The 24,388-nt window shown below is 51.1% G+C and overlaps 1 protein-coding gene across 3 annotated transcripts; it reads right to left on the reverse strand.

Annotated features, from left to right (window-relative positions):
- Positions 1-1,939: 1,939 nt before the first annotated feature.
- On the reverse strand, positions 1,940-23,741 carry REEP6 (receptor accessory protein 6). 3 transcript variants are annotated; one of them, XM_073323979.1, is made up of 6 exons: positions 23,537-23,741; positions 10,106-10,199; positions 9,397-9,535; positions 8,566-8,734; positions 7,951-8,016; positions 1,940-4,015 (listed from the first exon to the last, which is right to left on the reverse strand). In XM_073323979.1, exons 1-6 carry the CDS (start codon positions 23,649-23,651, stop codon positions 3,966-3,968), a joined length of 633 nt encoding a protein of 210 aa, XP_073180080.1. In that variant the 5' UTR covers positions 23,652-23,741; the 3' UTR covers positions 1,940-3,965. The 3 variants fall into 3 exon arrangements, with proteins under 3 accessions (XP_073180080.1, XP_073180082.1, XP_073180081.1); XM_073323981.1 differs by having other exon boundaries at positions 7,951-8,161; XM_073323980.1 differs by lacking the exon at positions 7,951-8,016.
- Positions 23,742-24,388: the final 647 nt, after the last annotated feature.

Genomic DNA, 24,388 nt, shown 5'->3' on the forward strand with positions numbered 1-24,388 from the left:
CTCAGCCCCAGCCCCTGAGGCCCCGCCCCCCTCCCCATCTGGAGCGGGAGGCCACCCCACCCTGAGATCCCCACATCCCCGGGGCCGCGCCCCACATCCCCGGGGCCGCGCCCCACATCCCCGGGGCCTCTCCCTCGGCCCCAGGGCGAGCGGTGCCCGGGCGGAGATGAGCACAGCTGCCCTTGGCGGCGCGGGGCCGTAGGGGTGTGAGATTTGGGACCCCAGCCGGAGCGGGTCGAACAAGGCGAGGGGCCGGCGGGGCTGGGCCCAGCCGCCGTGGGCCGGCCTTGGGGCACCGTGTTTTCCCTGGGGGGGCCCAGAGGACTAAGGGGGGGGATAGGTGCCGTCCCGAACTCCTGAGGGGGTCAGCTCCTGTGAAAGGCATCCAGTGCAGGGGTGGGGAGGACGGGGGGCCACTGACGGCCCCCGGCCTGCGGGCGTTTTTAGAGAGGTAGCTTTCAGCCTAGGGCGACCAGGTGTCCGCTTTTGACCCACCATTTAGGGCAGCTGGCCGGGAGGGCCAGAGCAGAGGCCCACAGGGGCACGGCCAGCGGGGCAATGAGCGAGTACCCAGCAGTGCGTGTAAGGTGCCTCCTTACCCTCCCTCCCACACCCACACCGGTGAACGCTGTCGCTTAACCTCTGAACTCTGGGGCTGCGCTGGCCAAGGACAGCGACTGCGAGTGGGGTGCAGAGAAGGGTCGGGCACGTTAAAGGGACTTGTGGGTTGCTGGACTTAAGACCCAGAGGGGGAAAAGGACACTGCCCAACTTACTTGGGGGTGTTCCTTTGGCTCACCGGTTGTGTTTATGAACCCTAGTCGTGGTGTTTTCCCAAATCAATGCTGGGTTACTTCCCTCCTTTTATTAAAAGCTTTTGCTACACTCAGGCGCCCAGAGGGTGGTGTGTAATTGGTCCTGGGGGTGGGTTTGAGCTGGTTTTATGTTGTATTGTTGAAAAGGAGCCACTAGATACTGAACCCGGGCCTTGGTGCTGCTGGCTCCACCTGGCAGAAGGGTTACGTTTTTTGCAAGCAATCCCATCATGCCGAGCACCTAGGCGGGGGGGGGGGGTGGTCTATGCAAACGAGATCAGCTTCTGATGTCTTTTTCCACAGCTCACCACTAGATATCAGGGGGAGAGCTCATTCAGCCCCTGCTTGCACAAATAGGCCTGTAGCTCATTCAATATCACCCCCTGGGGGTTGGGGTAGGGATACCCACTTGCAGATTTCCTATAGGGGCTCTCGGTTTATGGGGCCACCTTTACTGTGCAGCGAAAAGGTTGTTTATCTCAAGTGCTTGAGATTCAGTCACTCATGAAATCCTCTCACCTGTCCCAACCTCAGCATATACAGCACAGCAAAATCTCTAGTAGCACCTGCAGCAGCCCTATGAACTGGGTGACTGCTGGGCAGGTGGGTAAGACTGGTAGCTTGTCGATACAAAAAGTGGCATGTCCTGTTATGTCGAAACGGCAAGTCCTCAGCTGGCACCCAGGAAGCAGCAGCAAGAGCTGCCAAGGTTGAAGTAGCAGTAACTCGCGTATGGGGTCACTTATGCCTCTGGTTGAATCAGCAGTAACTCACTGACTTTAAGGGGAGTTACATCCACATTGATCTGAATTTGCTCCATTCCTAAATTGTTACCCTCAAATTACTTTTGCTGCCCAGGTGAAGCAAGCAGATGGCACTCCAGGGACAGAATAGCAGTGTCCAATCTCCCTTCTCTGTCTCATGCAGGAGGACCCCCAGGGTAGGATTGAGGTGCAGTGGCAGAATGGGGCATCGGTGGTGCTCTGTAGCTCTTCCTCTAAACTGGGGAGAGGGGGGCTTTCATTGGTCCTCTGCTTCCCTTCCCCAGGATTCAGAGAGTCTGCGTCAGGAATAAAGCCAAGCATGAAGAGAACAAGCAATGCAAATAAAACCCGTGAACAGAACCGAGTTTGAGTCACATTTATTCGGTTTCAAACAAAATAAATGAATACAAATGAGGGGGGGGGAGAGAATCCCGTTATGAGCAATTTTTTTTTTTTTAAATAAAAAAGCAGCCAGTACATGAACTGCTGTACCTTGATGGAGTTACCACTGAGGACAAACGGAAGCCTGTTGCTCCCTACAGAATTCACAGCTTGTTGAGATTGCCCCCTGCCAGGATCTGATGAAGTAAATTAGAGACATTAACATTTTATTTTCTAAAGAGGAGGGAGATGGTGAATTGCAAGCAGAACGCAGACATGCTAGAGTTCAGGGTCTGAAGTGTGGAGGGAGCAAGGGGCAGCCTAAAATCAGGGTTTTCCAAGCTCAAACAGGATTAAGATTTGGTCCAAGTTAAGTTACAGCTTGTTGGCTTAGTGAAAGATGTCAAAGCTAGCAAAAGCCGGATGCCAAAGCACTGGAAAGCAAACATGCCCTGAAAGCATCCTGCCCACAGCACGCACCCTACTGGAAGACCCTGCCTTGTCCAGTTCTGGAAGTGAACTGCAGAGCCAACACCTAACCAGACTGCCAGGACATGTATGATTGCCAAAGCAGCCTGCTAGGATGGAAGCACAGCTGCAGGCCCGCAGGCTATGGAGTGCATGCTGCTCACAGGTTGGTGCTAACTTCCCCCTCCCCGCAAAGACCACCTGTCCCCTATTGCACTGCTGTTGCCTGGGTGAGACCAAAAAACTCCCTAGGGACCCCTTCCTGGAGCTGCACTCAGTGCTGGGATTCGGGCAGAGGCAGACTCTGAACTGGTATGGACGTTCGGTCAGCTGCATAACCGCTAGCAGGGAAGTGCCAGCAGAGGGTTAAAAAAACGTGAGTCAGCATTTCCAAAGTCACGCAGTACTGCTGCCTTTTTCCTCCTTCAAAAGGATTAAAGATCTGAACGTTTCTGTGGATCGCAGGATCTCCCTGGAGGTAACAGCTTCATGTGCATGTTAATTCCCCACCTCCGCTGCCCCCGTACAGCTCCCTGCAGCCCCCACAGGACACACCGCTGTGGTTCGTTTTATGATCACAAAGCAGAGCAGCAACTTCTGTGGTGTTGCTATTGCTAGCGATTGCAGAAGAGTGAATAGTCTGGAACTCCCTCCCCTTGAAGCCAGGCATGAACATCTTTCTGTGTCAGCCAGCATTGTTCGCAAACCCGCCCCTCTCCCAGCTTTGTTGTTTACCGGAAGCTTGGCCCCTGTCTTCAGAGAGGGGCAGCACAAGGCCGGGGCGTGCGAGGGGAAGAGAAGAGCTGCCTGCTCTAGGGCTGGACCCGAGCCTGCTGAAGTGAAAACTGAACAAGCCAGAGACAGAAAAACAACCTGTGGGATTGACAGCTGAAGAGCCAGTGGCTACAGAACCCACTTCCTTCTCCCTTTTGTGCTGTGGTTTATTGCAAAGTATCCTGCATTAGGATGAGTGTGTAGCCTGGGGGTGGGGGAAACAGGATGGGGGCTTGAAGGCTTTATAGCCGGGAGTTATACTGCATCATGATTCTACACCTAAGCTCAGGCCACAAAAATACTAGAAGGGTGGGTCTCAGGCTAGCTCCAGGGGCCTGCCTCCCCCTCCAATCTGTGCTCTACCTCATAAAACAGGATTGGGGAAAATGCACCAGCAGCCCCTGTGATCTAGTGCAGAGCTGACAGCCTTCCTGTAGAATAAAGGCTGCCTGCAAAACAGGAACTACCAAATTGTCTCTCTATTTGAGATCAGAAGGTCCCACCGTGCCTAGGTGCTGACTCCCAGCAAATGCCTGGCTGTAATTTTAGATCTGCTGGAGCTCTTTAGGTTTGGGGAGATCTGGAAGGTGTACTTCTTAGACAGCTTAGAGCCAGTTGCTTGCTGTTGCTACTGGCCAGTGTGGTTTCAGAGTGGGAAGGGGAATCACTGGTTTATTGACGGGTGCCCGTGGGTTACTTCAAGCCTTTGGTTTAGGGAGTTGCATTGGGAAACTCAGAACAGCCGGCGCCTTGGAGCTCCGTCCTCACTTGGTCTTGTCAGATTCTAGACCAAGGTGCACTGCTGCTTTGGATGCTACAAGGAGGAAAATAAAGGCAATTAGCACATTGGTCACCTGTCACTGGACCTCTGAGTGATCGAATGATCCCTATAACCTCTGCCCCCACCCTCCTAGAGTAAGGGAAGTATTGAATCCATTTTACAGACCGGTCAGTGGAGGCACAGAGAAGTGACTTGCCCACGGTCATGGAGGACATCCATGGCAGAGCCAGCAATAGAGAGTCGAGGAGCGCTGCCTCCGGCTTGTGCTCGAATCACCAGACAACATTCCTTCCCTGAGCCAGGAATAAAACCCAGCTTGTTGAGCATTGCTCTAACCACTGGACTCCCCTTTATCCTACACCCTATTCCCTGGGTATTAGACCCCCAAAAAACCTCTGCTATTCCAGTGTGGCAATGTCTTCTCTTCTCTTTGCTTATGTCCTGTCTCTGGTTAAGAAGTCTGCTGCTATCACGCTTAGGCAAAACACTCGGCATGAACAGGAGGCAGACAAAAGCCTTGCCCGGGCACAGAGGTACCCTTGTGTGCAAGCTTGTGAACTTCTTGGCAGAGCTCCTACCTAATCCACTTTAGGAGCAGCTACAGCCCTAGTAATCCAGCTATAACACCACAAACCACTGCATCAGCTTTCCAGGGTGTTAAAGCTAGGTACTCCAGACCAGACAGCCCATAGCCAGATTCTCCTCTTTTGGAGCACTTAAGACCCTGAAGGGGAAAAAGGACACTGCCCAGCTTACTTTGGGGGGGGGGGGGGGAGGGGAGGCTTGGCATGCAGCCAGGGGCCCAGGGGCTGGTTAGGCAGAGGTACAGTAGAACCTCAGAGTTACAAACACCTTGGGAACGGAGGTTTGTAACTGAGCAAAACGTTATGGTTGTTCTTTCAAAAATTTACAACTGAACATTGATTTACTACAGCTTTGACACTTTACACTGCAGAAGAAAAATACAGCCCCGCCCCCGCCCCTTACATTTAAACACAGTAGGGAATCATAGAATATCAGAGTTGGAAGGGACCTCAGGAGATCATCTAGTCCAACCCCCTGCTCAAAGCAGGCACAATCCCCAATTTTTATTTTTTTTTTGCCCCAGATCCCTAAGTGGCCCCCTCAGGGATTGAACTCACAACCGTGGGTTTAGCAGGCCAATGCTCAAACCACTGAGCTAAAAAATAAATACTGTATTTGCTTTTTTGTGTGTCTTTGCTGCTGCCTGATTGTGTACTTCCAGTTCCAAACGAGGTGTGGGGTTAACTGGTCAGTTCATAACTCTGGTGTTTGTAACTCTGAGGTTCTACTGTACCTGCAGCAGGGGCCTGGAAACCTGAGCTGCGAAGAATTTGTACCCCACCCCGGCCAACAGCTGCAGGGGTGGAGCTGTGCCCCTCCCAAAGGGAACTGGAGTGGCAATCTAAAGCACCAGCTAGGTCCCATCGTCACCTGAGGCTTTACACACTCCATTCCTCCTGCTTTCAAAGTTAACCCTCTGTCTGCCCTGGGTAGGTTCCTATCCAGGCATCCATGCCTACCACACACACTATAGTAACTGGGCACCTCTCAGGGGTGTCTGTGCTGCAGTTAAAGACCAGCACCTGGCCTGTGTCAGCTGACTCAGGCTATGGGGCTGTTTAAATGCAAAGTAGACATTCAGGCTAGAGCCTGGGCTCTGGTAGCCTGCAAAGGTCCCAGAGCCCGGGCTCCAGCCCAAGCCAGCTGACACAGCCCAGCCGCAGTTGTTTAACTGCAGTGTAACGAACCCCAAGTGATTTTCCCCTGTGGTCTCTGAAGGGGACCAAGGGGGCTTCCCAGCCAGGAACTGCACCCTTCAGCTGGAAGGTGAAACGGGCTGGGACTGATGCCCCCTGAGAACGCTCACACTAGGGAGTGCTACGTTAGCAGAGCTATTTGCGTTGCTGGAACGGAGTATGCCATGTAATCCACTTCTGGCTAATGCGATTGATGGATTTAATGTGTCAAGAGGGGCAGCTGGGAACTCCCGGCCCTGTAATTCCACACACAGGCAGCTGGGGTCAGTTCAAGGGATGAGGGGTAGGGGATGCTCCCTCTTGGGCGAGTTTCTGTGGCTCAGCCGTCCAAGGGGTGGTTTTTCCTTTGCCCCGTCCTCAGGTCAGATAGGAAATTGCAGAGCCTCCACTCTCCCTCCCCTGCAGGGTCACCCCATGATGCAGCCACTGTCTTGGACTTCAGTACCCATCATATGATGCCTGTTGGGAGTGGGGAAGCCCCTGTTCCCCATAAGCAGCAGGGCACTGCAGACACAGCGCCCCAAGTGCTGGCGGGCTCAGGGAGAAACAGCCAGACCTTTCTGAGCAACCCACTCCCACCAGGGGAGAAACCACGTCAGCACTGTTCCCTCCAGCTGGCCTGCTGCGGTCATCCCTACCCCAGGCCATTGGATTTCACCTCCCACACCGACAAGTCTCTTGTGGGGCCCTGGAATGTAACCCCACCCCCAACATGGGGGTCTCCTACTTGGCACTGCTCCGCCAGCCAAGACACCGGGCTGGGTCTGAGCTGTATTGAAATAGCACTCTGAGGAGTTAACAACCAAATTACCCAGGGATCTGGGGCAGGTGCTACCCAGGAGAAAAAGAGACACCAAACCCCACCCACAAGTATCTACCACCAAGGCATGTATGTGAATGACACGAACACCACAGTAATAAGCAAAGGGAAGACAGACTACAGTGCACCTTCTAGACGGGGGAGAGTTGTGGGGGGGGTTAAGCTACTGGAGGCTAGGGGGTGCTGGCATTTAGAGGACAGAGACTGTTCTCCACAAGGGAAGGAAGAGAAAGGAGAGTTTAGCATGACCCCCCAGTGAGGAATTTTCCTCCAGCATCACCAGCTTCCTCAAGAAACCACAGGGGTTTTCCATCCAAGTAGGTTTATAAAGGACCAGCAGGACAGCCCCATCACTGACTCCTGTTGGAAAAATATGATCTCCACGGTCATGCAAATCTGCATAAGTTACCCATAATGCTCTGGGCTGCAATTGCATGTCACAAGGTTGCTGCTTTCTGGAGCGAAGCATACTCAAGTTACGTTTTTAGGGTTGGCAACACCTGCGGTGTCTGTATAGCGGCAACCTGTCAATCCACGTGCTTTCTAATTGCAGGACCTTTAAGAGCAGCCAGTGAGAAGAGAGCACAAGTTTGACCCAGCACCTTCCTCCAGATGTTTTGCACAAACTCAGCACCGCCTTGACAGCTGCAAAGACTGTTGCCACCTCCACTGGCCCCCAGAGCAGATGGAGCCCTGGCAGAACTTGGCTTCCTGACCCTGCTACCACCAGTGTACCTCAACCCCGCTCCTGAGCGACCCTAGTTTGGGGTCAAAGGGGGAGGTTCCTTTCCCAGTGCTCATTTAATCCTTGGCATGTCTGCCAAGGCTGCCAGCCGGAGGGCCAATACAGTGGGCGGTGTTTGTAATGAGCACAATGCAGGAATCACTGGGTGACACTTTAGGGCCTGTGTTATGCTGGGGATCAGATTAGTTTGGCAACAGCCCCTCTGACTTTAAAAATCTAGGTGGGGGGCGGGGCAGAGGGAAATCCACTGGCAACTAGATAGCAGCCACCAAAATAAAAAGGCCCCTGAAGACACATGTTTTGGTCCTTGCTGATCTTCGGCTGGATTTGAACCAGCCATTGGAGGGGCTCGAGAGCCAACTAACAAGTCCCTGAACCATCACTGCCACTGCACCCCTCCCCCTGACCCCCAAATTCTAGCAGCCATTGGGACAGGAGATAAAGCAGCATCTTCAACCAAGAAGATGCTCAGGGGCTTTGCTCCAAACAGCACCAAGATTTGAACTGGCTGCCTTTAAAACCCAAGAGCAAGTGTCCTGGTCCAGCCCGTACTGACGTGTGGGGGGAAGTCGTGCTAAACTGGCCTTTGCCCTACGGATGACCGACATGAGTTATTACATACAGACAAGCTGAGCTGTGGCCCCCTCGGACACCAGACGGGCTCTGCTGTTGGCCAGCGCATGGAGGACTGTGCAGAGAGGCACAAGGGAAGAGAGAGAAAACAAAGAGGCAAGAGATTACGAGCTGATTCGTATCGCTGCGGAGAGGAGACAGGGCTCTGTCTGGACACAAAGTTACGGAACGAGAGAAGGGTGGAGAGAGAGCGCATGATCCTGCAGCGACACCGACGGGATGGTCTAGTCTTGAACGAGGGCCTGTGCTGCTCTAGCAGGGGGCAAACGGCCCTCTGAAAATACTCCCAGCTCAGAGGGTCTCCCTGGCCGAGGTAAGGGCCCTGCTCCCAGTCCAGGGGCAGATTAGAGGTATGGCTAGAGTACCTTGTATGACAGCTAATCTCTGCTTCCCAGGACACACACAAGGCCATGGGAAGCAATGCCAAAATTAGAGCAGCCCTGAGACAGCTCTAACTTACACCCCGACCTGGGAGGGCCCTGCCCTGGACTACAAGGAGAACAAAAGGTGGTTTAACGCCCCTCCCCGCATTGCTGCCCCAAGCACAGGAACGGGGTAACTGAGAACACAGGCCAGAATAGAGAGAGGGATCAGGACACGGTACCTTCTCTGGTGACTGTCGAAGCAGTGTCGAGCGCCTTGCCACTCAGGTCACTGAGCACGTGATCTACTGTCTGGTGGTGCTTCAGGAAGCAGGGCCGGATGACATTTTGGTACAACACCTGGGAGCCATTCCAGGAGATGGGTGCCATGCACCAGACCAGGAACAGGCACTGCAGGGAAGGAGACACTTCACTCCAGGTTTGGAAGAGACCCAGAGGTCAGATGGCAAGACACAAACCATCCCAATGCATCAGCTATAAAGGACAGAATTGGCCACGGGTGACGTCAGCAGGACAAACCCTCAGTGAGGAGCATTCAGCTGGACGAGGAGGGGAAAGCAGCCAAGAGGCTCCAGCTAGACCTGAACAAACTATTTGGTCTGTTTTGGTTCACACGTGCGTCAGTTCAAGTTTTAGGCGGGCTCAGGCCCAGTTAGGTGAAGAATCACCTCCAAGAGGAGCCAGCGAGTTTTATCCGAGCCTGGCTCTGCTCAGCGACCACTGGTACCATGGTGGGCTTCCACGGCTATTGTCTAAAACCCATTGAACTTGATGGGAGTGTCTGCCAACTTCAATGAGCTTTGGGCTGGACTCTCTGCCTAGAAACAGCAACCCTCTAGACACCCACGACAGATAGAAATGCCAGGCTAGAGTCATCCCTGGTATTGACTTCCAGTTACACCAAAGAGAGATTGGCCCCAAGCCTGTAGTGCTACTAATTGGTCAACTTCACATTAACCTAAGGTTTTTATCTCCAGAAGATGGCTCATGGAGGGAGAAATAGGACAGAAGCCAACCTCTGTCATCCGTCCCGTCCTGTCCCCCCCAGTTACCTTTCCAGCATAGTAAAACGGGAACCAGTAGAGGAAGGTGTCTGAAAAAAACTCTGCCACACTGAAGACTCCATATACCACCCAGTACGTGAGCCACATGGTGTCATCGTCCTTGTTAGTGCTTTCAATGGCTTTGATGCTACGGGCAGAAAGGGGACAGGTCAGTTCTACCTTCTACACTGCTTAGGTGCGTTAAAGATGGGCATGTTAAGGCTGAGATTTTCAGAGCTTACTAAACGAGTTGGGAGGGTCAGTTTTGGGTGCCCCCCAGAGGCTTTGCTGAGCATCCACTGTCTGAAGAACATACCCCTTTAAGGGAGCCTCAAGTTGAGCACCCCAAAAAAAACCACAGTAATTTTTTTTTTTATCATCTTGGTCAAAAAACCCAATGGAGACTAAACTTGGGACTCAAAGAACATCGTGGGATGTTCTCCCTGGTCGAGGAGTATTTAGCATTTCATACGCAATGGGCAGGTACTGATCGTTTTAGCATTTTTGTGGGGCCCAGCTGCAGCTTAATACTAATTCCTATAGCCACTCAGAGGGCTCCGCGCGGCGACGTTGGAGGTGAACACAACATGGTGCGTTCTGCCGGGTGCCTCCCCCCAGAGAGAAGTTCTCAGGGGTGAAACGAACACCCCTGCCCTCCACCCCCATGTAAAGCCAGGGAAGTGCAGTGCTAAGCAGAGTGCAGACTGCTGGCACTTACGAGACGTAGGCTGGGTAGACAAAGCCAATGAGGTTACACAGCAGCGAGGCGCCATATCCAAACAGGAGGTACAGCCCCAGGAACGCGATGGTACCTGGTCAGGAAAGGAGACAGGAAAAGAGTCACATTCCCCAGGGCTGAGATTCGTGCTAGCGTGCGACTGCCATTAGCCAGCTATGTCCCAAACAAAGTTGTAATTGGAGAAACCCCCTCAGCATGGTGGTGTCAGATCTATTTTGTTGGTAGTCAGATGGCCAGTCTGGGTGTGTGGCCACCGGACAAGCTCACTCCTAGGTTGGGTTAACTCCCGTCTGCTGATACCATCTTCCTTATTTCCTTTAACCTGTCGTTTGCACAGGGCCGGCCTGGAGGCTCCCCTTTGATTCAATCCTGCCTCCAACGGCAGAAATCAGGCAGGGTCACTTGCTTGAAGGCATTTAACAGGCGTTTTGCCATGTAGGACTCTGACCCTTGGCATCACGAGCTCCCAGAGGGCACAGGGGGTAAACAGAGTTTTACAGGAATGCCCGGGGCAATTCTAGGCATATCAAGTCACTGAAGGAGTGGATGTGAGGTCTCAGAGGCAAGCCAGTAGCACACTGGTCAGCATAACCATGCCACGTTGTAGGCGAGGATATTTATGAAGTTTTGTACCCAGACTGGAAATTATATTCTTAAGGTCAGAGTTAAAGACGGTTGCCAGGAGGTGACGAACATGGCCCTATCAGACAGGCAGAAAACGCATATCTACTTGTCTGGTTATATGCAGAGGATTGTATACTTCACCACAGACCCTTGTGTGTGCGCTGAGCCCCCAGCAAAAGTGAACAAGAGCCTGCAAAATCTCCAGCAAGGAATACACAGCAGGAGGGTGACTAAAGACCAAAGGACTCTTGATATACCTGTGGGCTATAAAGGGACACCCTGGTATCTTTCACCGAGGAAGTAAGCAAGCCCATAGTTCACTTCATGAACAGAAGAGCACCGCCAGGCTTGGCTGTGCTGCACAGAGAATTTGGGGCAAGCTTTGGCTCTCATGACACCATAGTGGCCTGTTAAGTTGACGCTCTAGGACCTGGGTTATGATTTTATTTGATGTGTAACCTTCTCTTTCCAGGTTTCACAGTAGCAGCCGTGTTAGTCTGTGTTCGCAAAAAGAAAAGGAGTACTTGTGGTACCTTAGAGACTAACCAATTTATTTGAGCATAAGCTTTTGTGAGCTACAGCCCACTTCATCGGATGCATTCAGTGGAAAATACAATGGGGAGATTTATATACATAGAGAACATGAAACAATGGGTGTTACCATGCAGACTGTAACGAGAGTGATCACTTAAGAGGAGCTATTACCAGCAGGATGCGGGAAACCTTTTGTAGTGATAATCAAAGAGGGCCATTTCCAGCAGTTGACAAGAACGTCTGAGGAACGGTGGGGGGGGGGGAATAAACATGGGGAAATAGTTTACTTTGTGTAATGACCCATCCACTCCCAGTCTCTATTCAAACCTAAGTTAATTGTATCCAGTTTGCAAATTAATTCCAATTCAACAGTCTCTCCTCGGAGTCTGTTTCTGAAGTTTTTTTGTTGAAGAATTGCAACTTTTAGGTCTGTAATCGAGTGACCAAAGAGATTGAAGTGTTCTCCAACTGGTTTTTGGATGTTACAATTCTTGACGTCTGATTCGTGTCCATTTATTCTTTTAATGTAGAGACTGTCCAGTTTGACCAATGTACATGGCAGAGGGGCATTGCTGGCACATGATGGCATAGATCACATTGGTGGATGTGCAGGTGAACGAGCCTCTGATAGTGTGGCTGATGTGATTAGGCCCTGTGATGGTGTCCCCTGAATAGATATGTGGGCACAGTTGGAAACAGGCTTTGTTGCAAGGATAGGTTCCTGGGTTAGTGGTTCTGTTGTGTGGTTGCCAGTGAGTATTTGCTTCAGGTTGGGGGGCTGTCTGTAGGCACCATTGGAATCTTTGTGCTTTGTAGAAGAAACACACTCGCTTGCTCCATAAACAAATCTAAGTGCTGTGTGTTAAGCGGCGCTGTGCTGGTAAGCTGGGGCGGGGTACTGCTCCTTTGGGAGCAGAGGATCTGGAAATGCCAGTGGATCAGTGGCCGGTTGCTCCAGAGAGATGTTCGGAGGTTGGAACATGCCTATTTTGAAGCTGTACAGAGAGAGCAGGGCCGGCAGAAGCCTGGATGGCAGTGCTTGTATTCCCAGCGGTGATGGGGAGCCAACCCATGGTGGGCACCGATGGGGTAGGTGGTAGCAAGGAGCCTCACAACCCTGGGTACCCTGGGGAAGCGTCACACCATGGCAGAGACATTGAGGATATACCTGTGCTGGAGCAGGAAGGTAGCTTCCAGCTGGGGTAGATGTACCCCTGCTAGCTCTGATCAAGCCAGGGAACCAAAAAGAGCAGCGTAGCCATGGCAACGCAAGTAGCAGGATGGGGGTAGCCGCCCCAGATATGACCCATCAGAAACCAGAGGGATGTACTTGGGCGGCCACCCTGTCCTGCTGCCGCGGCTACACTGCTATTTTTAGATGTGGGGGGATGTCTGGAAGTTACCCTCAAAGTCTCACTCATTTAAACAGTCACGGCCTAAGACGACTCCCTGCCAACAAGGGGTGGGGGGGTACAGACTCTGCATGTGACCTTAGGCCAGTCACTTTGTGCCTCAGTTTCCCCATATGTAAAAAAAATGTGGGGAGGTTTGATACCGACCCACTCCATAGAGCAGTCATAAGGCATCAATAGTCAAGGTGCTTTAAGATCCTTTGATGGAAGACACTAGCAAGTGACACTGTTATTTACTCCAGCTTGGCTTATTGTGGTTCTCCCAGGAAAGTAAAGCACATCTGTGCAGGAGTCGGAGCTCTCTCAGAGACCACAGAACAAACTCCTCCAGGAACAAGGGGCCATCACAGACCTCTTGATCTTCTGCTCCAAGTGCAAGGCACATTTCTCCACCCTGCCTTCGCCAATACAAGCGAAGCAGCGTGGGCATTGGAAAGAGACACTAAACCTTAACACTGCACACCACACACAATTCTCCCCCAGCCGAGAGAACAAGCCACACGTGATGGATGCCAGCTCTATCGCTTAACGCACAAACGGAAGACGCTCAGATACCGTGGTGATGAAGGCAAGATACGAACTAACGTATAACAAAGATTTGGTCAGCCCAGCGAGAGAACGTCCAAAGGTTCCTTTAACGATCCTCAGGAGCTGTGGTACGTTGCCATTTTCCTTCGCTGAAATTCCTGTTGTGCAAGATACTATTGGCATTTGGAAATAAAACCTTCACAGACCTGGCAAGAACCTTTGATCCCATGGGAGCCTCATGTTCCCGCCTTTCCCCTGGGCTTTGCAAATATTGCTGCAACCTTTGAGCGACAAGCAGGAGTACAGCTGAAACTGGGCAGTGGGGTGTGGGTGGTAGTTCTTCCCATTCCTTAGCAAGGCTCCTGAGGACTCATGGGAGCCAGGGTGGCTTTAAAAAAAAGTTTTGGATAAAATGCTTTGAGGAAAAAAAAACCACACCTATCTAAAGATCGTTTTAATTCAGATATATTCGAGCTATAATGTATCTCATCATGGAATAGAGATTATAAATTCTAGTTCTACAGTATGAGACAAAATATTCATTTAATGTTTAAGAAAAGTTTTGTAAAGGAGTTCCAATAATTCATGGATCAGGGACCCAATCTTATGGGGTTCCAGGGGCTTCTGTATAGACTTAGGTTAATCTATCTACCCAGTGGGGACTCGGTATCTTCCAGACTGAGCACTATCAGAAATGCTTAGTTTTGCAGTTCTCAAACTGTGGATTTGTGTCTCCAGAGATAACATGCTTGTTAACAGCAAAAAAAAAAAAATGGTTGGTTGGTTGTAAATAAATATCTACCTATAAGTGAGAAATAACAGACCTCAACTCTATTGTCCTTCTGCACATTTGTGTACACAGAGTCAATCCCTTACCTCTCTCTCTCAAAGTGCAAAGTTTCAAAAAGTTCAGTGAACAGAAGATTGTTGGGGGTGGAATAAATCTGGACAAGGAGAAGAAGCCTGGAGATAAATGTGAGAAGGGAGGGACAGGCAGTAGAAACGAAAGAGAAATCGTTTGAGCAGCATATTCCAGAAGTCCCTCCGGGGGGAGGGATAGCTCAGTGGTTTGAGCATTGGCCTGCTAAACCCAGGGTTGTGAGTTCAATCCTTGAGGGGGCCACTTAGAGATCTGGGGCAAAAATTGGAGATTGGTCCTGCTTTGAGCAGGGGGTTGGACTAGATGACCTCCTGAGGTCCCTTCCAACCCTGATACTCTATGACTCTATGATTAAGTCCTGAGGTCTTTCTGAGTGTAGCCTTCATTGCTTTGAGATCAACCCGACCATTCTCTCACTAGAAGGGAAAACCTAGAATGGCAGCAGGCTGTAAAGAGACCTAATGTTTTAAAGAAAGTCACACCAGTGACCTGGAGGAAGTCACTTAAACACTTGGATTCAGAGACTGTTGAAGTGATAATCTCACTTTTAACAGCAGTAGCTTCTGCCGGTGTAGAAAGAATATTTTCTTCCTTTGGACTAATTCATTCCAAACTGAGAAATCGTTTGGGACCTGAAGAAGCAGGCAAGCTTGGTTTTCTTTTCCAGATTATGAATAAACAGGAAAATGAAAGTGAAGACGACTGAGTTAGCTGCAGACACCAATATTTTAAGTTTCTCATATTGACTGGGCTGACAGTTGATTTAAATTTTTGTTTTTTTAAATATTTCATTTAACTATTTTAGTTAAACAGTTTTAACAAAAACAAACCTGATTTTAAAAAACTTGAATATTTAAAATAAAAAATTCATATGCTTGTTTTGTTAAAATATTATGTGTTTGCTGTTGAAGAAAAAATCCAGAACACATAACGTTGTTGTTTTAGTTAAATAAAACAAATATAAATGTCCAGTGATGTTCTCCTCCTAATACAGCATGGCAAGAAAATCCTCCAAATATTAATGATTAACCTGTTGAATTGGAGATATTTATGAAGTCATTGGGAGGTGAACTATCTGCTTCAATTACCTTTGGTAAATGAAATAACCAATCATTCATTTTCTGATATAGCTGTAACACTAATCTGAAAAGTTTTCCAAATAAGTCACTGTTTAAAAATGAAACCTACATCTCTCCTCTGAGTTGTGAAGAATATGTATTAAGGTTATAACAACAAGAATGCACTTTTATTTAGAAATCCATGATTAAACCGAGTCTTCCTGACTAGTGATTTAAATCAAATCCACCCTGATGGGAGCAGTGGAGAAGTCCAACATCAAGCAAAGCAGATCCCCAGAAGGGCTAGAGAGGCATCTCCCGACACCACTAAAAGCTAGTCACCTCCATTCCATCAGCTGGTTCTTTGCAGCTAGTGGAAAAATCTCTCATTAGCTCTTTCTTCGGCCTTTACCACGAGAAGTGACCCACGGCAAAGTGAGCAGCCATAGGCACAAGTGGTCTGCACGGCACCCAGCTATGAGTTAGCAACTCAGGGGCCAGCCCAGTCTCCCACCTTCACGGCAAGACCAAAAGGGAAGGAGAGCATAAGAACAGCCACACAGGATCAGACCAATGGTCCACCTTGCCCAGCTTCCTGTTAATGCAGCCAGTTAGCAGGGGCTGTGCTGGTCTTTTTATTTTTATATATATTAGATGAGGACTGGACTGAGGCCAACACATTTCACTTCAGCAGCAGCCTTCGCCCCCCAACAGATGGGGTCAGTAGCACCTGCCAGGGCTGGATTTGAACCAACTACTTCAAGGTGGAGGGCCCCATAGGCCATGCCCACTCCTCTGAGCTCCTCCCCCTCCCCATTTCTATTGCTTCCTTAACTTTGGGGAACTATTTGCCAGGGTTAGGAACAACCTGCTATCCGCAGAGCACATCAGATTCTGTGCAAGGGCTGGTCTTCCCATTGGTTCCGAGAGTTGAGACAGGAGCCCCGTCGGGAGAATGGGGCTGTTTGGGAACACGCTGCATTCCCTGTCGTGGTGGTGAAGCAAAAATTGCTACTAAGTGGCAAGATGTTTGCAAGGAGACATTAGTAAGCTCTGGAAGAAAGGAAAACAGAGTGGAGAGGCATCCATCATTGCTAATGGATCTGAAAGCTTACAAGTCATTTTAATGGAAGGAGGGTCTCTTGCTGGCCTTCAGGCTAATGCTAGGGGGTGTCTGTACTGTTTTTAAAACCAGGTGCATGTAAGAGAGCAGCAGCACTGAGGAAAACAGGATGTGATAGGCAGAGAGCAATTCAGAGACCCCTGGATTCTTGCTCCTCAGTCAGGTCCTTCTGGGGCAAACAAAGGAGACAACCAGCTCAGATGACTGGAGATGCAGTGTAGTCTAGTGGTTAAGCGCATGGGATTCAAAAGACCTGCATTCAATTCCCAGCTCTGCCCTTGACCTGCTGTGTGACCACAGGCATGTCCCCTCTACGTGCCTCTTTCCCCTCCCATGCTTTGTCTCGCCTATTTAGCTTGAGAGCTCCTGGGGGGTAGAATGTCAGTTAGATATATGTACAGCGCCTGGCACAATGGGGTCCAAATCTTAGCTGGGACTTCTAGGTGCTACTGCCATACAGATATGCGCAACAGAAGAACTGCCCCCCAAACTCTTCCTCCACAAGTTTTGGGGGATAAGTCCTCTTCTTCTGCACGCTGATCAGGGCGTCAGCCAGGATCAGCAGCATCCACAGCGACCTTGCAGCACGTCTGATCCAGCTTGACCCAAAAACTACCGGAGGTCACATGAGCAAGCCAGCAGGGAGGCGGTAGGATGTGTTTGCTATGCTTGACACAAAGACTATGATGGGTATGGATGTTACTAGAGGAAAAAACAACCCCATTTGCTCCCCTACATCAACTTTAGATTCGATAGGGGGCCCACAGCTGGTGGACAGGGAGGAGCACGGGGACAGCTCATCAGGTGCATAGTGGGATAGGAGGAGCAGGAGAATTATGGTGGGGAGCAGCCAAAATGTAGCCTCTGCGCTCCAGGATCTGAGCTCTCCTGCAGTGCGAGTGGTTCACCTGGGCATTCAGTGGCATGGGGCTGTGTTTCTTCTCCCCACTCTTGCCTGAGCATCGGCAGTAGAGCTGGAGAGCTTGATGCTCCGCATCCTCCCTGGGCGACAGAGGTCCCATGAGCTCAGGGAACCTGTCTGGGAGTTTCCCAGTTGCTGGGACCCGCTACGTACACACCTTTGCTGCTGTCTTTGAGTGTTCTTAATAAACTACAAATATTTAGTACAAGTTTGTGCAGAGACTTAAACCCTCCCAGTCCCAGTAGTTAAAACCTATCTTGGTTTTGATTTAATCGATTGAGAGGGGAATGCTGCCTAGCCTAGAAGAGGAGAAAACCCTAAGTTCCGCACTGCGTGTTCCTGAAGGATGCACATTTGGAGAGAGTTCAGTAGATCAGCCTAGCAGCTGTGTGTTATCCAGGGACGGCACAAAGGTTGAGACACAAAGTTCAGGAAGAACACTCACTGCCGACAAGCACAAGCAAAGCAGTAAGTGCAGCACCCCACATGCCCCCCGGCATTGCAATTAACAGGCCAGGCCTATCTCCCAATCAAGGAGGGGTGGCAGCTAATTACCCTATTCCACACACCCATCCTCTAGCAATGCCAGTCTTACAGACGTGGCACTTCACCAGCACAGACAGATTACTGGGGACTGCAGGGACGCTCACCGATACACGTCCGAAGGGATCTGGATTGGTTCACGCTGATTTGCAAACAGTTACTAAAATCTGCAAGAGCACCAGAACACAGGCCTCTAGAGGAGAAACTCTATTAACTAGTAGTGGCAATAGGCTCTTATATTCAGTGGATAAGTTACCAAAGAGGGACATGACACTCTGCTCATGTTACGTATGCTATAACATGACCCTCCTGCCCTGCAGAGCACAGATGGGCCCCAAAAGGGGCATAAAAAGCCTCAAGCTTTAAGCCACTTTCTAATTATTAGGGGTGAGGAGGAGGCCTTCACAGGGGGCAGATTATCCCGCGCTTGCCTGTTTTCTTGCGCCTTCCTCTGAAGAATCAGATGTTGGCCAGCCGGAGGCAGGATACTGACCAGCTTGACTCTGGGTCTGGTTTAGGGCAGCAAGTCCGGTGTAAAAGCCCCTGGGTCAGACTGGCAGGAGTAATTTCAGCCCTGCACAGGGTTTGCAGCGTGGCATTTGCCATCCCTCCCTTTAAAATAAAGCAACATCACACCATGGTGGGCCCAGCTGAGAGTGCCTTAAAATTGGTTTTATGGGCGGCATGAAGTCTACCCACAGGAACTTTTTGAAATACCAGCGTGCTTAAGCCCTACAACAGGGCACATATCAAAAGATAGCATGGGGGGGGGGAGGGGAGAAAGACAACAACCACATTCATTCGGTGGGATTAAGGCCTTTGCTTATGTGTTTGGATTTCTCTTTTCCTTACAGATCATAAAAGGACTATCTACGACTGGCTGTGGAAGCTGGCCACACAGCTCTGCCAGTGCAGATCGGTTCTGACATGCAGCACTCCCTGTTCTCCCTCACAGACAGCTTGGCCAATGCCCCTTTGTGACAGTGGGAATTTTCTAGAATAGTTTTATGCGGCCGACGCATGCCTCAGTTTCCCCCCTGTCCTTTCATTGCTACCCAGTGGTTGCAAAAGGGTTAAATCTGCTCTGGAGGCAGAGCAGAAGACATAAGGTGTTGGCTCACATACCTGTCTGGGGTGGTACGAATGGGTTCCCAATGGGTCGTAAAATGGGTTGGCTGACATCCACCCATATCAGTGGAGGATCCAGAAAGACAATGGGACTGAACAATTGACACCCAAAGACCTTGGGCAGGCAGAGCATGTGACCACCTGGCCATGTCTCTGCAGGACAATGGGCCGAGAGTCAGGTGGCTCAGCAGGAGCTCTCACCTGGGACTGACAAAGATACAGAAGGAGAGCCAAAAATGGATCCAACAGCAGTTTGGCTGTGCGGAGCACAGGCTTGGCCAGGATAGACCATGTCCTAAGCCTTGCTTCCCTATGGTAATCTAAGGACACTCCAATGCCATGTTACAGTCGACTAATAAATCCTACTCCGCCTGGGGTCACTGCAAATACTCTCTAAAGCGCATTGTCCCTGAAGAGCATAATGGCTCTGCCCAAAAGCGAGCATCTCAGCTGGACTCGCTGGGCAGAGCTCCTGGGGTGAAACCGAGTGCTGGAGCCCTAGGACTCTGCCTCTGTGGCACGGAGGCTGCATGATGTACAATTAAGGAAGAGAGTGACCCCACTGGGGGACTGGTTTCAGAGGAACAGCCGTGTTAGTCTGTATTCGCAAAAAGAAAAGGAGTACTTGTAGCACCTTAGAGACTAACCAATTTATTTGAGCATGAGCTTTCGTGAGCTCATGCTCAAATAAATTGGTTAGTCTCTAAGGTGCCACAAGTACTCCTTTTCTTTTTTCACTGGGGGACTGGGTTTCTCCAAGGGACCGTTTAAAAACTGGGGCAGAGCGCAGCTCTTGTGGCTCCATGACAACCTTCAACCTGACCTTCTGCGCTAGCTGCTATTCCACGCAGCCCTGCCCAGTGCAGAACGCTGCCAGTGCGCCCCAGTCCTCATCAGTGAGGCCCCTGCTAATCTAGTCCGTTATAGAGACAGGGTGTATTGCATGGATCTCCCCAATACCTGACACCGCCAAAGCATTTTGCAAACGTTAATTAAAAAGTGCAACCCCCCCACCAAAGTAGGCAGTGGGTATAATGCATGCAGGTCTTGCATGACAACCATACTCCTTTCAAATCATGTTCTAGAACAGGAGTAGATCCCTTGTCTTCGGAGGCCAAAGACTAATGGCTACATTTAACATCCCACGGGGGCGGGGGGGGGGGCGGGTGTGAGAAAATCAATTTTAAAGAGCTCTAAAAGGGAACAAGAACAATGATGTTTAAAAGGCAAAGTAAGTTTTGCAGGGGCGTCCCCTTTCAATGCATACAGAAGCTAGGAACGGTAGGCCAGCAACAGAAGCAGACGGCAGGCTTACACTTCCGATCAGCTACAAGGGAGCTGCTTTTTTAATATTCCTTTGTTCTCAAGCTGTCCACTACCCAGCTTAACCCATCACGTGGCTGAACTGCAGACAGGCACTGACAAAGACAGCTTGTCAAGGACTCCATGCCAGCATCTCTCCATAGTACAGGAACCCAGATTGCAATTCAAATAAAATCAGAGTAAAATACAGTTGGACTAAAACAAAAGTTTGCATTAAAGCTTGGCAGAGTGGGGTGGGGGAGGGGGAGAGGGAGAGAAGCCCTGCTGCCTGGGAGACAGACTCTCCTTTCACAGGAGTTAATCATTAGGCCACAAAGAGTAGCTATCTTGGCGTAGACTGGCTTCTAGCTGAAGTCTGATTAATAACAATTCACACGTCCCTCTACTAAGGAGAGCGTATTAAATCCTAAATATCCCAGTGCCACACAGACTCCCTTGGATCTTCGGCAGCAAGGATGTCAGCGGGCTAAGTACTGTTTGCAAATATTGCCTGCTTGAAAAAACACATGACAACACATCTCTTTATGCAGATGTTTCCAGCATTGTGACATACAGCATTTAAAGCCAGGAAAGTCCCAGGTAAAGGTGAAATGAGGAAAGTGTACTCCAGCATGCAGGCGCCTGTGTGATGCACCATCACAGCAGCACCCAAAGGTTGCAATCAGGAACAGGGCCCCCTGTTATAAAATAACCCCGTCTCCGCCCCAAAGAGTCTAAGCCCAATCTTGCTAGTTGTCCCATGAGCTAAACACAGGGGTCCGGACACACAGACCACAATCCTGCAGGTTGGTCCAAGAGGAACCAAGACAGGTGAGAATATGCCATAGAGGAATGAAACAAAATAGGATTTCCAATGAGCAATTTCCTATTTATTCCTTTAGGATCAGACTTTGAAGTTGGCAGAGGATGCTTACAGTTATAAATGAATGAGTAGCTTCATGCCAGTCCCAGCCTACAGCAGTCAGCTACCTCAAACCTACTGTTGCTGCACTTGCTGCAGAAGAAAGGAAAGAACAGGAGGACTTGGGGCACCTTACAGACGAACCGATTTATTTGAGCATCCGCTTTCATGAGCTACAGCTCCCTTCACCCGGTGCATGCAGTGGAATGCATCCGATGAAGGGAGCTGTAGCTCACGAAAGCGGATGCTCAAATAAATTGGTTCGTCTGTAAGGTGCCCCAAGTCCTCCTGTTCTGTCTGTGGATACAGACTAACACAGCAGCTACTCTGAAAGAAGAACGAACAAACTTCCCGGAGTCGGCCAAGCAAAGGTTGGATGGGACGTCAGGCACCGTGTGACCTCGGGGAGCACAAAGAAGAGGGTTTTTGAGAAAGGGGGAAGAAGATCTTCATTTGGCCCATTAATGCCAAAGGTCAAAGTGCTTGTGAGCTGGGAATTTTGATTCCTACCACCAGCTTGCAGCAAATGTTTAAGAATGGTCTCATGTAAAACCAATGCAGACAAGGAGTCCTGCGGCACCTTATAGACTAACAGACGTATTTGATTATGAGCTTTTGTCGGCGAGTACCCACGAAAGCTCACGCTCCAATACGTCTGTTAGTCTATAAGGTGCCGCAGGACTCTTTGCCGCTTTTACAGATCCAGACTAACACGGCTCCCCCTCTGAAGCTTGACACAATGCAGATAGAGAGGTTTGGCTAGAGGGGAATGGGGGACTCCAGCTTCTGTTCCTGACTCTACCACAAGCTTCCTGTTGGGCCAATTATTTGACCTCTCTGTGGTTCCCTCTGCTACACAAAGATACTTCCTCCCTCCCGAGCAGCGCTGGGGTGAGTTCGTGGCCGTCACTGAACTTTCCAAATAGTCGCTAAAGTACTGTATAGCTGGGCATTTAGCTTGGAAGCACCGACTGGCCATTCAGCCAAAACAGTCAGCTACACTAACAATGCGTCTTGTGCCATTACTGGATACAAACACAGGATCTTAGGAATTGCTGGACTGGATCAGACCCAAGGACCATCTAACCCAATACCTACCAGTTGCTTCAGAGGAAGCTGCAAGAAATCCCACAGGAGGCAGATGATCTCCCCCCATCCCAAGCAGAGTTTGGTTTAAACCCTGCAGCATGATACACGTTGACTTCTTCTATTAGCCCCTTAAATAGCTGGTCTGAAAAAGTATCGCATCCTCCAGCCAGGTGTTTCTCAAGAGCAGGTCTACCAGGCGGTGCCAGTTCGCAGTGCTCGCCCCCCCCCGCCCAGTCACACCCAGCAGCAAGGAGATCCAGAAACAACTGGGCTTTGGGCAGTGGAGGAGAGAGCTCCTAGAGACCTGTACATTGCAAGCCAAACAGGCCACATGTGGTCAGAGACCAGGAGAGGCTCTCAGAGTTCAGCCACAGGCAAGAGGCAAAAAGAAAAGGAGGACTTATGGCACCTTAGAGACTAACCAATTTATTTGAGCATGAGCTTTCGTGAGCTACAGCTCACTTCATCGGATGCATACATCTGATGAAGTGAGCTGTAGCTCACGAAAGCTCATGCTCAAATAAATTGGTTAGTCTCTAAGGTGCCACAAGTCCTCCTTTTCTTTTTGCGAATACAGACTAACACGGCTGTTACTCTGAAACCAGGCAAGAGGCAGAGTTTCAAAGAGCTCAGGCTTTTTCTTCTTGTGAGGGTCTCCCCCCCTTTCCCTTCCCCATCCCTTGAAACTGACTCAGTCAAGCAAAGCCCTTTAATGGGACGGGCCTGGAGCACATTTGCAAGACTCTCCCTTTCCAGGCAAAGATCAACAGGCAACTGCACCTCCAGTGCTGGGGGAAGGGGGCACCAAGGGAGGGGGCATTGGGAAAGGAGATCCCAGGGGGAAAGGGGGTCTCTTGATGGGAGGAATGTGGCAGGGATATATTGAGAAAGGGTGTCCCTGGGAAGAGAGCTGTAGTGAGGTCCCCTTAGAAAGGGGGGTGCCCCAAGGGGTTCCCCAAGAGTGGGAGGACATACACGGCAAAGGGGGGCCCCTGCCAGATAAAGTGTCCCTCCCCGGGGAAGGTGCGGGCGAGGAAATAGCACTCCTGGTTTGCAGGAGCGGGAGGACCCCTTGGAAGGGGTGTCCTTGGGGAGCAAGGGGAATCTCTGTGGCGAGGTCCCGTTAGAAAGGGGAGTGCCCCGAGGGGTTCCCCGAGAGTGGGAGGACGCGCAGGGCAAAGGGGGGCTCCTGCCGGATAAAGCGTCCCTCCCCGGGGAAGGTGGAGGGGAGGAAATCGCACGCCTGGCTCCGCAGGAAGGGGGGGTTCGCTGGAGCGGGAGGTCCCCTAGGACGGGGTGTCCTTGGGGAGCGCCCCGGCTCCGAGGGCGGTTCCCGGGCTCCCACCTGTGGCCAGATAGTAGCGCTTGACGCCGGTCTTGGCCTCCAGCCGGCCCAGCAGGTCGGTGAGCAGGCTGGGCTGGTGGAGGAAGCTCTCGAAGCGCTGCTGCAGGGAGCCCATAGCTGCTGCGACGGGGCGAGCCGCGCTCCGGCTCCCGCGGCGGCTGCTCGCTCTCTATCCGCCTCGGGGCCGGGCCGGGCCGGGCCCGCCTCCCCGCGCCGGGCCAATGCGGGAGCGGGGCGGGGCGCAGCCAGGTGGGAGCCGGGGCAGGGGACGTCACAGGGGACAGGTGCGGGCGTACGTGGGACGCAACAGGAGCGGAGAAGGGGGGGCGCAGGGGAGGAGATGGGGCAGGGGGGCAGAGAGGGCAGGGGCCGGGGCCTCTTGGGGAGGCAGAGTTGGGGTCCTCTTGGGGGGGCAGGCCACACGTGGAATGCCAGGAGGGCTCAGGAGAAGAGCGGGGAGGCCCCAGCCGAATATACAGAACTAGAGGAGGGTGAGACCAAGCCTGAGCAGCGGCAGCGCCCTGCAAATAAGGATCATCCCTAGCAAACCAGCTCCCCGGCTGCTCCCCTTGCACGGGAAGCAAGCCTGGGGCATCCTCTGGACAGGGGCTGCCTGCCTGTGAGATCAGGGCAGGTGGGAGCCAAGGTAACAGGCGGAGGGAAGAGCCTGATAAAGCGGATGGGGTGCACACAGTGGTTGAAATGGTAAGCTCCTGGGGGCAGGGACTGTCTATGCATCCGGTGAAGCGGGCTGTAGCCCACGAAAGCTTATGCTCTAATAAATGTGTTCGTCTCTGAGGTGCCACAAGTCTGCCTGTTCTTTTTCTGGATACAGACTAAGACGGCTGCTGC

This window comes from Lepidochelys kempii, chromosome 25, assembly GCF_965140285.1.
Source record: "Lepidochelys kempii isolate rLepKem1 chromosome 25, rLepKem1.hap1, whole genome shotgun sequence".
Classification (NCBI taxonomy): domain Eukaryota; kingdom Metazoa; phylum Chordata; order Testudines; family Cheloniidae; genus Lepidochelys; species Lepidochelys kempii.

What these genes read in the sequence shown, in the direction of transcription:
- REEP6 (XM_073323981.1), bottom strand. Translation starts at nt 23,651, where the DNA reads ATGGGCTCCCTGCAGCAGCGCTTCGAGAGCTTCCTCCACCAGCCCAGC. An exon ending in CGTTTTACTATGCTGGAAAG is followed by an intron (nt 8,735 to 9,396) that starts GTAACTGGGGGG and finishes CCTTCCCTGCAG; the next exon opens with TGCCTGTTCCTGGTCTGGTG. An exon ending in GGCCACAGCTCAGCTTGTCT is followed by an intron (nt 4,016 to 7,950) that starts GTATGTAATAAC and finishes TCCTCCTTGTAG; the next exon opens with CATCCAAAGCAGCAGTGCAC.